Source organism: Plasmodium vinckei (assembly GCF_900681995.1).
Source record: "Plasmodium vinckei vinckei genome assembly, chromosome: PVVCY_14".
NCBI classification, from domain to species: domain Eukaryota; phylum Apicomplexa; class Aconoidasida; order Haemosporida; family Plasmodiidae; genus Plasmodium; species Plasmodium vinckei.
Window position 1 is genome coordinate 1683891 of NC_051306.1, and position 15308 is coordinate 1699198.

Genomic DNA, 15308 nt, shown 5'->3' on the forward strand with positions numbered 1-15308 from the left:
ATATTATTTGAAAAACAATAGACAAATATATATTATATATATAATTATTAGAATATTGAAATGAAACTGTTATTTTCTCACAAATTTTCCGATTTTTTTGTGGGTATATTTATGAATTTTCTCACAATAAAATTGAAAATATGTGTGCATGATTATGTGCATATATTAGAAATTTGTACTTTGTAAAAAAAAAAATATTTAGATTGTTGTCTATTTTTTTATGAACGTTAAGGTAAAATAGTAAAATTAATTATATTATATAATAATTAAAAAAAAATAGTTTATGATATTTTTTACATATTATTTATTATATTTATTTATTTTATTTTCCAAAGAATCATATTTTATTTCATCACGCATGAATTCAATTTCAAGCATTTTATTTTTTGACGAAAAAAATGTATTTTTCATAGACACCTGTGTGTAATCATTCCAAGGATAGTCTTTGTAAAATTTATATATATTCAAACTATCTTTCATTATATTTTTATTGAAATTTTCTATTTCATTATTTTCATGATAAATTATTTCATTTATGTTGGTAATATTATTTATAGAATATTGATAATCATCTTCTGTTTTTTTTATTTCTTCCCTTTCCTATGTGGGTAAATTATTTAGAAGGAAAAAAAAATAAAATATAAAAATAAATCAAAAATATTTATTTATACACTAGTTATCCTTCTTCATACAGATACAACACATAAATTAAAAACAAAAATAAACATACCTTCATTATAGAGCATATAATGTTGTTGTATGTATTTTTTATATCTTCAAATACATCTCGTTCTTCATTAATTAAATATTGGGGCTGTTATAAATTCACACACGTATATGTATATATGATAAATATTTACTGTTTCATTGTTAAGCAAATTTATTCATGATTATAAGCAGTAAAAATCATATACACACATGCATATATTTATATTATTTTCACAAATGAATATACTATTTTTTAATTTTGTTTAAAAGTGTTATATTTAGTATATTTCAATTTTGTTGTATCTTTTTTCATTTATTTTTATTACTTCTCTTTCTAAGGGATCTCCATAGTTTACAAAGTGCTTATAAATTAAATTCTTTTTATACAGCACAACTTCTTCATTCTACATTTTGAATAAAATCAATATAAGAACCAATGGTTTACCGTATTATTTTATTTATTTACTTACTTAATATTTAATTTATATGAATTAATAAATAAAAATACAAAATAACAAATTTTTAACTCGAGGAAATGTACATATATAATAATATATACCTTTTCTATGTCTGGGTTATATATAATATGTTTTTCATAAACTTGGAAAATGTTACTTATTTTGTTATAGTTATTATAATACACAAGGACTATTTTATTCTCAGGAATTAAAAACACTTTTTTCTTTATTCCATTTGCTTGATTCTTTATTGAAAAGAAATATAAATTATGGAAAAAAGTAAATGGATAAAAGCCAAAAATTAACTTATAAAATATTTATTCGATCCATTTATATATTTTTATGAATGAAGATTTACTTTGTTTTGATACTTCAGGGTAATTTTTGTTACATAATATTCATTTCCATCAAACGTCTATAAATGGGATAATATAAAATATCGTTTTATTGTGCATTTGTATGATCATTAAATATTTTTAAGGCAACAATATTCTACCTGAAACTTGTAAACAGTTTTTATGTCCCTTGAGATATCCATAGATCGATATATTACACTGAAAGTTGTGGAAAAAAACATAAGAATGTTTATTCGAATAATTAACAGTTTATTGTTATTATTTTTTTCTTTTATTACTTATCACTCCGGTTGATAAAATATTCCATAATTTTGTAATCTTTTATCTGGAATTGAGGAAAATTACAATATAGATTATTTCCCATATTTATCCACATATTTTTTGGTTGTGTTTTGTTTAGGTTGTGTTATGTATTTTACTTCAATGTAATTTGTTAATCCATCATGTCTACAATAATAGGTGAAAAAATATGCATAAAAAAAATATATATTTATTATTATAACTAATAATATAAATTTTATACGCATATAAATATGTACACACATTTGAATATATCGTTTTACCTAGTTAAGTAAAAACTGAAGTGCAAATAAAACCCTATTCTCTGTAAAATAAAGAAAAGATAAATAAAAAAGAATATAGATATCCTATCGATATTTATTATGTTTATATATGATCAAAATAAAAAATAAACTAATACAGTAGAAAAGTATTTATTAATTTATTTCACTATAATTTTTCATACATTTGCAAATCTTTTTAAAAGGTGATGATTGCTTTCGTCATAATATTCGATTGTTTTAAATTTATTTGGAAGGTATATTTTTTTTATTTTTTTATCTCTGGAAATGTGTATCGATTTTGTATATAAGTATTAAAAGAGAAAAATATAAGGATAGACAATTTTTGAGAAACATTAAAGCAATTATTTACCTTCTATGTTTGTAAAAGCTACAAACTGATGCAACACTTGTATAATATTTGTTCGAATAATGGGTATGCATTTCTGTTAACCCGTCATACTGCAGAAGTTTATACATATAAACATTATGTAAATATATATATGTGGATTTATCTAAATAGTTATTTGTTTAAAAAAAAAATAAATAAACCTGGAGAAAATCAATATATTCATCCTTTTTACAATTTTTAAAAAATGTTGTCTTTCGTCCTGCATATAAAAAATTATAAATTATCTCAAAAAATGTTATACTTAATACTATTTGTTCATATAATAAGACATTGGTATTTTATTTATTATATTAATTTTTAATATATTAAATACCTTGTGGATACTTTAAAAGAAATATGTCCTTTCGTATTACATATGGCTTGCTCTCAATAATGGGAATTAATGCCTTTCGTTGAAAAAGTAAATATTGAAAAATAATTTCATACTTATTATAACTAGCTATTTACTAGGTTTTAATTTTTAATTAACACATGAATTAATTTATTAAAAAATTATTTCTCTTTTTTATGAAAACCTTGTTTTTTATTTCTTCGAAAAATGCTGGGATAAAATATTCTTTATTTTTTATCTCTGATATTAATATGTCTATATTTTCAACTTTATTTATATTTATCTTACAAAAAAATAAATATTACAAAAAATATATATTATTCTTTATAAAAATATTTTATTTTCATTAAGTGTATAAAAAATATTTATACATAAACATTTTTTTCATTCCAAAGGTAAAAGATAGATTTGTATGGACAACTATCGATGGTGTATTCTCTCCCTATTAAAAAATTACAAACATATAAAACAACCATAATATATTTCCAATAAAATAACAATTTATTTCTCTTATATGTTTTTCTCTATATACATAATATTATTGTCTGATTGCACAACCTGAGGAAACTTCTATAAAAATGTCCTTGTCGACATCCAAACTTTTTTTTATGAGTATCCACATATGAGTGTAAAAATCGTTTTCATATTCTGTAGTATCATCTTTAAATGTATCTTCATTTATCTGGAATATATGCACGCATATATACGTATATATTATTATTTATTTTGTTATTATTTTATTTTTATATATTTTTGGTACCCATCCTTTATATATTCCTAGGACTGATTTATATTTCTTTTTCTTTTCGCTTATGTCTATAGCATTTATCTAAGTGATATTTGTTGTAGAGAATAAAATTTTTGAGTATTTTATGAAGAAATTAAAATTTATTTTATTTTTCTTAAAAAAATAATTACATTTTTCCCTTGAGCTTCTTTATATTCTTTATGGGTAAATTCACAAATGTATTTTTTCTGCGGCAAAAAATTTTAGTGTTTATAACAATTGTTTCTTATATTCTCTGATGCATATTTTTGACATATCTTTATGATATTATGTTTATCGTTGTATATTTGTTTATTTTATTTTTTATGGTACATCATCTTTCGAGCAAATAGAAAAGGGGGCTTCTCCACACACAACATAAGCTTCATAATTTTTTGCTGTCAATAGAAGTTTTAAATAGAGTTATATGGGGAGTATTACAAGCAATATACTTAAATGTGAAAAAAACACATTATTCTAATACACTCATCTCAATTATATATATACATATGATTGTGATAATGAATATATAATACAACTTTATTTGTTGTCGTTTTTTTACTTCTCAATGCGGATACAATTATACAAGATAAGTCTAAGCAATCAGCAATCTATAAATATAGAATTGAAATTTCAATCATATAAAAAACTATAAATATATTTAACAATCTATGAATGTAATAATAAGTGTTTTGTGTAGAAACCTTCCAGTTAAAAACTAAAGGGGTACTGGGCAACAATAATGTTTTAATTTTTTTTTGTAGTAATATTTCATAGGTAAAATAATTTCTAATCAATGTGTATATTTCTTTATAATTAATTCCCTCACTAAAAATTATATCAATAAATATAATAGATACATATTGTGGATATATTGTAAATTTTTAATGGGAAATTCAACAACCATTTTTTACGGCAGTACAACTTAATTTTTTATAGCAACTTTTGCAAAAAAAGGAAAAGATATATGCATATACATAATATATATGTGTGTTGTTAGTTTCCTTATGAATGTTACTTAAAAGGAAAATAAATTTGTCTTATTGATGAACAAATGTTTTTTTTCATTCCATATTCGTCAATAAAATGTTCGCAAAAATTAATTGTATATGTTTCTTTAAGCTAAGGAAATAAAAGTAAAAGATAAATTTAGTCTTTAAACTGAGGATATCAGTATATATATATGTGAATAAATAACTATATTAATAATGACATCTCAATATGCATATGTACTATATATATGCAATTTTTGACGAATATGTAAAACCTTCTTTTTGAGTTCCCCCAAATATTTTAACAGAACGATTTCTTTATTCGATGGTTGTATATCATTATAGTTTTTAATTATTTCATCTTTATTATTTGTGATGTACTTTAATATGGAGAGATGAAAATTAAGAATGATGCATAATGTATGTTAAATGTTTAATATATAAAGTTATATTAAGAAAAAATAAATTTAAAATAAAGCATTATGCCTACATACATGCATAAAGATATCTATAGAAATGCACACATAAATATATAAACCGCCTATAGATTGAAATATACATAGCTATAGATACATAACAATTTAGTTATTTTTTTATCCTAATATTACGTCTAAGCATCGCTTGAGTTTATTTTTATTTTTCATTTTGTGAGTAGGTAAAATCTTTATATAAAATTATTTATATTTTTTGTTAAGGTGACTAAAAATATCAGCTAGCTTAATTAAAAGGAATTGTTAGCAGTTTTATTTTTTGTTATCATAGGGATAGTTATGGAAAATTGTGGCTTCCTTACATACATACGTGTACGTCTGTATTAAAAAAGTTATACTTATTTATTCAAGGATATTTTCCCCCAAATATAAAAAAACCACGAAAAAAAAGAGGTATTTACAAAAGGGATAATTTATAGATAGTGAGGTAGCCAAAAATAATCAACATAATATTTATAAAAAAAAAAAAAAAAAAAAAAATATGCAAAGCATAAATAGCTATTTAGAAGATGAAAAAAAAAAATAATAAAAAGATTTAGTTAATAAAATAGGAGAAGATAGGAAATTAATGAAATTATGAAATAGTCAATTGGGAAAGCGAAAAAGGAGAAAGAATAATTAATGAAATGCAAAGGAGAAAAAATGAAATGTAATGATAATTAATGTTTTGTAACATATCATTACTAAATACTTAAGAAGACCAAAATATAAATAATATAACATCAATATATATAATTATATACATCCACACATATGTGATACTTTGCACAAAAAATGAAAAAAGATAAAATAAAGGAGAAATACATAAAGCTTTTGTTCAATGAAGTAGAAAATGAAAAATTAGAAGAATATTTTGAAAATTACGAATATAACTTTGCTTCAATAAATTATGACATATATGTTTTTAATAAAAAATTTTATAAATTAAAAAACTTTAATGAAAATCTTAAGAAAGAGCTATTACTATATTTATTTAGGTTTAATTTTTATGTCCCTAGGATAATTAGGTGAGATGGACAAAACAATACCGCTGCATTTTATTCGTATATCTCTGCACATATATTATATCTGTGTGTGCGCATTTCACATAACCTCATTAATATAACATCGTTATGTATATTTTGTAAATAATTTGCAGACGAATTATATTCAAAAGACTATTAATACACGATGAAAGTAAAGACATAGCGAATTTTAATTACAAAGTGTACCTTTTGTTATCTTTTTTGAAAAACCCAAACATAAATGAGGCAACTCAAGTAATTACTTTCATTATTATTATCATTATAATTTTTCTAAAGATTCATTCTTACATGTAAACTTATTCTATATTCCATACCGCATTCATATAGACAATCTTTCTATATTTTTTTTATTCCGATTTAACAGAAAACAGTTGATTTAGACGTATTCAGGACAAGAATTGATAAAAAAAATGAAAAAACAATTTATTTTTTTAATATTTTTTTAAACTATGCTTGTAGTCATTTCCAATTTAAATATAAGCAGGGGCTAAACGAAGTTTTAGGTATTATATAGATCTATTCAATTACATTATTTTTATTTTATTTATAATCAGAGGAATGTTGGATGTGTACTTTATTTTCTGCGCATTATACACAAATATATGTTTACAACTCTGTATAATCACTCTTTTTCATAATTATATATTTTTCACTACTTATCTTTACAGCCTTGTTTTTTAATCTGAAGGGAAAATGCTTTAATATGATTGATGTTTATTTTTGTTTCCAAAATTTTGTGCAAAGGTAAATAAAAATATTTAATTTATTTTTATGATACGCATTTAGGTGTATCGTCATATATCACTTGTCTCACTTTCGATATGTGTTTATGGATATACATGATAATACATTATTATCAATTTTATAAGTTTTGTTCTGTATTTCGATTTAATTTTTCATTTTTTTTATGACCATTTAACAGGTTTTTGAAGGAGTTTTACTACGATGATGAGTTTTTTTTTCTTCAAATATCTTTTTATTTGTTTAAAATATTAATTAAATATCACGATCCTGCATTGTCAGAAGTTCTTGGTATAATGAATCGCTAATATAACTCGTTGCAAAAAAGTATATACATTTATACATTTTTAACATGTTTATATACTATTATATTTTTTTAGAGAATAATAAAATGAACCCAGAAATATATGCAGCATCATGGTTTCTTACTTTGTTTGCATCTAAGAGTGATCTTGAGATTTTGAATTCAATATATTTGATATTTCTTCTCGAGCGCAATCCATTTTTTTTCTTTTTCTTTTCTTTGGCGTTATTGATTTTACATCGGTAAGTAAACAAAAAATGAAATAATTATTACAGATAAGCATTATGTAGTTAGACATAAAAATATATTACACATTTTTAATCACATATTATTTATATTTCGTGATATTCCTATTTTTTTATTTTTAGAAATGTATTTATGTGCGTCGATAGTTCAAATTTGCCAGAGTTGCTGAGCAAGATAAACATTTTTGATAGGATTTTTTTGAAAAAAGTAAAGAATATAAAAAAGGAGAAAAAAAAATGGATAGCAGCAATTATAGGCACTATAGTTGCTTATGGTTCTCTTTCCCTTTCCATAATGTATACATATTTTCTATAATTATTTTATTTTTTTTTTTATTTCAAGGTATGGTCATTGGGAAAATACTTGGAAAAAAACACTCCTGTATCCTTTACCCATAAACTGTTTTTTATAAAAAACATTTTAATCTACCTGACAAATGAGAATTCTGCAGAAAGTGATAATAAAAAAAATCTTTTGTTAAATTTTTTTAAATCAATTGACTATATGTCTATTAATTCATATGAAATAATTAAGTAAGTATTACAAATGTATAAATGAGAAAAAATTAGAGATATTTTTTTAGTGTATATGAAAATATATTACTACACATTTTTCATTCATATATTAATATCAATTGTTTTATTTACTTTTTTTTAGAAACATATCTTTAGGAAACAATAATTACATATTCCTTGATATAAGGCCAGATAAGCATTTTAAAAATTTCCATTTAAAAAATTCAATAAGCATAGATTTTGAGAATAACTATGAGGATATTATAAAAAGTAAGTCATGAAAAAATATATATTAAAATAACATTCAAAGTGTGTAGATATTATTTGTTAATATGTTTTGGCTAGCTATACTATTTTTCAATATTTATAAAATGTTTTAAAAAATTTACAGGAAGTATGAAGATAAAAAAAACTAAAAAAAAGGAAAATAAAATACAGAAGAATATTTTGTATATATGCTATATTTTAAAAAAATATGATAACCACGAAATTGGATATAATTATTTATTACTACTTTCATTTTTATTATTCTCAAAATATAATAAAAAGATAAACATAAGTTATGATGATAATATTATACTAAAAAAAATAAACAACCAAGTACCTTCATCAAGTAATGATCTCACATTTGATACTTTAAAATGGGAGAATAAAATGATAAGAAATAAAAAACAACGGAATAATAAAATGACAAAAAAAACGGATGAAATAAAATTAGGAGGAATGAAAAAAAAAGACAATAGGAATAATAGTAAGAAGAAAAATGCTGAAATTGATAATATGCTACATTTGGAAGAAAATAAAGTTGTAGATCTTAATTTATTTTTTTTCAATTTATATAAAAATAAAAAATCGTATTCAAGACAAAATAAAATGATAAATATTGATAATGAAAGTAGAAAAAAACGAATTAATAAAAATGATTCCGTAAAAAATATATTAGGGCTTTTGAAATATATAAATATAATAAATTATATACGTGAAAAAAAAGTGAAAGATTTAAAAAGTTACTACTCAGATGATGATGCAATAGTTGACAAATTTTCTTTAACATGTTATCATATTAAAAAACGGTTGAATGAAAAAATAGAAAAAGAAAATAAAAAAAAAGGAATAAAAATGTTACCAGCCATAAAAAAAGAGAAAAATACACACACCGATTCATTAATTAATAATTTTAGCATAGATGAAAATAATAACGATAGTGAAATAAGTAAACATAAAAAATGTTTTACAAACAAAGATAAAGAGCATATGAATGATAAAAAAAATGGTGATACAAATTATAGAAGTAATAGCAGTTCCAGTAGTTCCACATCTTCGAAATCAAACAATAAACAAAGGAAGAGTAGTGAAATGACTGACCCAAAATTAAATATAAGCTCATTTAGTTTGTATGTATTAATAAAAGAAAAGGTTTTAAAATATGAAGAAGTATTAAAGGTATCATTTGAAAATATATTAAGTTCAGATAAGGAAGTATTAATACTATATGATGATGATATAAATAATTCTAAATATGTAAGAATATTATATTATTATTTATTATATACATATAAAATAAGAAAAGTATCAATAATTGAAGGTGGTATAAATTCTTATCATACTTTAATTGAAAATGATAGTTTTTTTAAACAAATAGAAAAAAATACTATAAATGGAAGAGTTGTAGAAGATGCTATTGAAAATAATAATTATGAAGATCATTTAAATTTTTATTTACATTATTATAATTTTTTAAAAGATGAGAATGTATTACAATATTGTTTTCATCAATCTAATGTTTGCTATTTGTGTAACTATCCGATTTTACAAAAAAAATTTATAGATGATTTTTTTTCTGAAATATATAATGATTATCCTATATTTGAAGAGGTGTATTATTTTCTTACTTATGAAAATATTTGTATAAATTTGTTATCATTTTATGATTTAATAATGAGAAAAAAGAAAACAGAAAAAAACAAGTATGATAAAAAAAATAATTCAGATGGCGCATTATCTCATTTTTCAAAAATATTTAATTATATAAAAAAAAAAAAGGAGCCGAGTTCATTGTCTATACCTTCATCAACCTGGACAAAAGATGGTGTATCCTATAATGACAGATATAATGTAGGTGTTGAAAAAGATAATGGATCATTTTTTCCAAACAAAAAAAATTACTTTAGTTTAAATTATTATTTAGACTATTATTATAAAAAAGGGAAAACCGATTTCCCATTTGATCCAGCAAATCAACATAATGGGTGTGAAACTGAAATGAGTAAAAATGGGGATATGAACAATCCGGGTATGTATTATAATTTACGTGAAAAAATGAATGAAAAAATGAATGAAAAAATGAATGAAAAATATTTATATGACCATGAAGAAGATCAGAAAAAAAGTGACGAGAAAATTCATTCATCTAATATATATACATATCGAAATAGTAGAAATTTCGAAATGGGTAATAAATATATGGAACGAAATGAAATTTTAAATAAAAATGGGAATGAACAGATATATGAAGAGAAGAGAAAAAGTTCTTCACTTGATGAAAATTCAATAAATGAAAAAATGAATAATTTATCAATGTTTACAAACAATATTGATAAAAAAAATGTCACAGATTTTGATATATATAACATATATTCATATATCGATATAGTTTGTTATAGTAGTTTATTAGAAAAATGTAGTGATGATTATAAAGATGAAAATATATATAATGAGAAAAATTTGGAAAAAAAAAATGGGTGTAAAATTTTCAACTGTTTCATAAGTTATGTATATCAACCAATAATACCTCATAATATACGATCAAATAATATTATAAACAATTTTGTTGAATATGTTAAATATTATAAAAGTAGTATATCTAATATTAATAATAATAACATAACTACTGACCCGAATTTATATTTAAATTGTAACAAGCTTGATTCAAAATTATTTTTAAACATTCCTTATTTGCCTTATAACAATTATAGGAAACCCAAATATGAATATCATAAAGATAAGACAAAACAATCTATTGAAAAAGAAGATACATCATCTAAAAGGAGCAGCAATAGTACTGTTGTGGATGATGGTAGTAAAAATAACTTAGGAAAAAATGAAGGAACCAATATTAATGATTCAGATTTACAAAATTCAAAAGCATATAATGACTTATTAAATAATTCTATATTAAATAATACATGGATAAAAAACAAACCCGATTTATCATCATGTAAACTTATGATATATGATAATTTGTTAATACTTTATGGAACCCCATATATATGTGATACAGATATTATAGTGAGAAATTTGAATGAGGTTTCCGCTGCTGAATCGGATATAAATGATAAGAAGAAGGATAATTTATGTGCTGAAGAAAGTTATACAAACAATTTGATGAAAAACAAAAATGGAAAAGATAAAATAAATGATGCAAAAGAAAGTGTGCACACCAATTTAGATATAGGGACTAGAAACTTTTTGAAAGAAAGTGAAAAATACCGAAATAAAAAAGGAGATAAAAGTATACATTTAAATAGTTGTGATGATAAATTTGAGAAAATAATAATACATAAATATAAGGATGTGAAAAAAAAAGATGTTTTATTTAATATTGATTGTTATAAAATAAATAGTATAGATATAAATTGGTCAAATATATCAAATAATATATTTCATAGTATAACAAATGAACATATATCTGATATATATGATTATTATCAATCTTATTTTAATCTATCAAAAAGTAATATATCAAGTAAAGAAATAATTTATTCTTCAAGTTCTTTGTCTAGTAGTAATTTGATATCTCATATACCTGATGAGCATGATTATTCTTTTTCCGATTATCATAATTTATATAGTAAAAATTTGAAAGAAAAGAATAACATAAATAAAACTGAAGTATTTCATTACAAAAATGTAAAAATCGATGCAGTTAATATTTATGCTATATTTGATATACGTTCTATTTACAAAATTACGACTAAACGTATGTTGGGTAAAACTCTCTATTTCTATTTCAAGATCAACGAGGTATTTGCTTGGCCGTTTGGTCTTTTTCCACCCCATTTTTATGTTAATTTACTTTTATTTTGCATATTTATGTCTTATTTTTATGTAAATTTTCTTTTATTTTTCCCTTTGTAGAGCACCCCATTGATGGCCTTAAATTTTGAAAATGACGCGGAGATGCAATCGTGTGTTTGCTCAGTTAAGGAGGTCCACACAATGCTTTCCAAAGAAAAAAAAATAAACTAAAGATTTTCATATAAGCACATATTATACATCCGTTTCATTACATGTAGAGCATTGTTACGATATTCCAACATTTTTACTTTGTTTATTTTATGGGGTTTTCTATGCCTGTTTTTTTTTTTTTGTACATATTTATACACATATATATATTTATTTATATGTTCTTATGCATGTGCAACATTTGTATACATCTTTAAAAAAAGTTGTGATTAATTCCTTTATGTTCTTACGAACAAAAATAACAAATATTTATTGTAACAGTATATATAAATGCGCTCATGTAATTTAAATAATTTGCAAATTAAAAAAAAAAATCTACAAAAAAAAGTGTGAATTCAACAAAATCTAGGAATTACAATTTCTCGAGAAATATTCTCATAAATAAGTAGGTAAAAAAAAAATATACATATATATATATCTCTACCAAATTAGGGGGTGGGGGATAAATTGTATTATTATGAAATATCTGTCATTGATGGAGGTTTGTAAGATATGTTGGGGTCATTAAAATTTTCAGAATCCACGTGTGAATAGCTATTTATATATTCATGAGAACTATTGTCTAATTCGCTAGCTACATTATAATTTTTTATTTTGTCATGATTACAACAGTTTTTATTTTCTAAATAGTAATGATCATTTTCATTTATTATATTTTTATCATTGGATCCAAAATGGGAAATATTTTCTTTTTGTAAATTCAAATCATAATTATGAGCATCACCATATTTGACATTACTAGTAGGTAATGTATCATCGATATTATAAATTTGGGAATATTTTTGAAAATTATCTTCTCTATATGGATAATTATTTGAATTATCTAAATTTATTTGATAATTTGGGTCATAGCGATTATTTTTCTGATTATCTAGCCAAATATTATTCATATTATCATTAATTTTAGCTGTTTTTTCAACATTTTCCTCATAATTATAATTCAAAATATTTTTTATTCTATTAGAATTGATCCAAGGAAAGTTGGTTCTTCTTACTCCTTTATTTTCATCGGGTATATCATTTTCATCTGATCTTAACAAAAAAAAAGAGTCTTTGTATAAATTATTATTTTTTTTTACACGAACATTTGGCTTATTAGATTCTGTTAAAGGTGTTAATGTTCTATCCAAATTATCTCTTGCTTGTTTAGGTAAATTTAATCGTTCTTTTTCAAAAGGCCCATCAGGATTAGCATATGGAGGGTTTCGATTTTTTACTATAGGCAATTTATCACTTCTTTGAGCATCTTCTGAAACTGTTAAAAATCTGTCATTTTCTAAACTTGATTTATTATGTGGAGCAGATTTTCCCAAAATTTTTTTCCATGTATGATATGTTTTTTCTAAATCATATTCATCAATATTAATATTAACCGTTGCACTTCCACTTTTTCTTCCTACACATATACTCATTTTACCTTGCATGTCAGGTACAAGTTTGGTTTCAAAATATTTTTGTTGATTATCGTATGTTGAATAAGAAGTTAAAAGTCTTCTCGCTGGATATGTTTCTAATTCTTTATGATCAACATGATTTAAAATATTCTTCATTTGTGAACTGTCACCTTTTATATAAGAAATTTTTTTTCGTGAATTTAAATTTAATTCTGTTATCCTATTACACACAACCCCTGCATTTTTATTTTTATCCATATACAAACCACAATTTTCTAAAACAAGTTTTTTCCCTTGTTTATTTTCTAACCCTTGAGGGGGTTCTTCATTTTGTTCATCACATGTATATTTGAACATTTTTTTTTTTTTTTATGAAATAAAACAGTTTTATTATTTTGTATTTGTTCCCCTCCTTCGATAAGGAATGTGCTTGAATTTGTCTATACAAATAGAGATATAATTATGCACACATATATACATATATTTGAAAGCCAAAGATTGGTATAAGGGACAATATAAAATAAATTGTAAAAAAAAAAAACAAATTATATATATTATATAAAATATGCACAAAACATTAAGGGGAACATATCAAAAAATATATATAACAAAATGCTTGAAAAAAATGGAATTAAAAAATAAGTATATATCATATAGCTAAAACTATTTCATGACAAAACAAATATAAAAAATATTTAGAAAATATAAAATATTCTACAAGACAAAGATAGTAATTTGTGCCATCCTGTTCTTAATTTTTTAATAGATGTATTATGCAGATGCGTTCAAAAAAACAAATCATAGGTGTTATTGCATTTATAGAATATGTGTACGTCTATATATATATATGTTCACATGTAACAATAATTTAGTATATATTCTTTATCTATAAAATTTGGGAAATCTTAATTAAGACAAGGTTGTGATATAACAACATTTATACTATATACACTTTTTTATGTATATTATGTAAATATTAGACAAACACTGGATATATATTATTTTAATTTATTTTTTTTTATCGCAGTTCAAAAAAAATTCTTTTAAGTTGAATCTTTAGTTAAATTCTGCAACATTTACAAATACACTTTTTGTCTTTTCTTTTGTTCTTTTTCTTTTTTTTATTTATAGCATACAGATTAGTCTTAGTTATTTTGGATCTTTTGAAAATAGAAAAATAACATTCAAAAAATTTAACATAATTGAGAAAAAAAAACAAAAAAAAAATATATAATTATGCAATTCGAAAGTTTGGTATTATATTGCATAATTCATATATTCGGTAAGATTATATATCATAGGAAAATAAATAAATAAGAAAAAAAAAATTATATATATACAACGTTTGTGCATTATACCCTTGTTTGGTCATTGACTTTTTTTTGCACACATAAGCCAAAATAACATTATCTACAATTTGGAATTAAAAAAAAAATAATAATAAAATCCTAAAAATGAAAAGAAAATAAGGACAGGCTTATTCTTATAAAATACAATTCTTAAAAATTTTTGTGAATATTTTAAAAGACTTAAATTAATAGAACTATATATTTAATTTTTTTATCCTTAATAATTACAAAATATTAAATTTCTATTCCTATTTGTTATGAAGCACATATGCACACACACACATTTTTTTTTGAAAAGTTCCATTACTTTGAACATATAATTTTCTTATTAATATATCTATGTGTATATGTGAGTTTGGGAAATGAAGTTATAAGATTAAAGCTTGTATGTGTGTCTTTTATTTAATTTTATTTT

General features: G+C 22.2%; 3 protein-coding genes across 3 annotated transcripts; 1 reads left to right on the forward strand and 2 right to left on the reverse strand.

The window, feature by feature from the left end:
- Positions 1-300: 300 nt before the first annotated feature.
- PVVCY_1404670 (conserved Plasmodium protein, unknown function) lies at positions 301-5227 on the reverse strand (the record flags this gene model as incomplete). Its single annotated transcript, XM_037634895.1, has 23 exons — positions 301-600; positions 731-814; positions 1035-1112; positions 1268-1411; positions 1525-1581; positions 1663-1720; positions 1801-1847; positions 1942-1969; positions 2086-2126; positions 2268-2364; positions 2456-2544; positions 2635-2693; positions 2808-2880; positions 3010-3108; positions 3197-3267; positions 3384-3507; positions 3744-3800; positions 3925-3989; positions 4154-4202; positions 4296-4419; positions 4610-4713; positions 4859-4963; positions 5192-5227. 23 exons carry the CDS (start codon positions 5225-5227, stop codon positions 301-303), a joined length of 1989 nt encoding a protein of 662 aa, XP_037490934.1.
- Positions 5228-5848: 621 nt separating this feature from the next.
- Positions 5849-12153, forward strand: PVVCY_1404680 (conserved Plasmodium protein, unknown function; the record flags this gene model as incomplete). Its single annotated transcript, XM_037634896.1, has 11 exons — positions 5849-6081; positions 6213-6333; positions 6464-6602; positions 6768-6843; positions 7022-7131; positions 7221-7386; positions 7513-7597; positions 7733-7923; positions 8048-8175; positions 8297-11928; positions 12043-12153. 11 exons carry the CDS (start codon positions 5849-5851, stop codon positions 12151-12153), a joined length of 4992 nt encoding a protein of 1663 aa, XP_037490935.1.
- Positions 12154-12605: 452 nt separating this feature from the next.
- On the reverse strand, positions 12606-13901 carry PVVCY_1404690 (thioredoxin-like associated protein 1, putative; the record flags this gene model as incomplete). Its single annotated transcript, XM_008624562.2, has 1 exon — positions 12606-13901. One exon carries the CDS (start codon positions 13899-13901, stop codon positions 12606-12608), a length of 1296 nt encoding a protein of 431 aa, XP_008622784.2.
- Positions 13902-15308: the final 1407 nt, after the last annotated feature.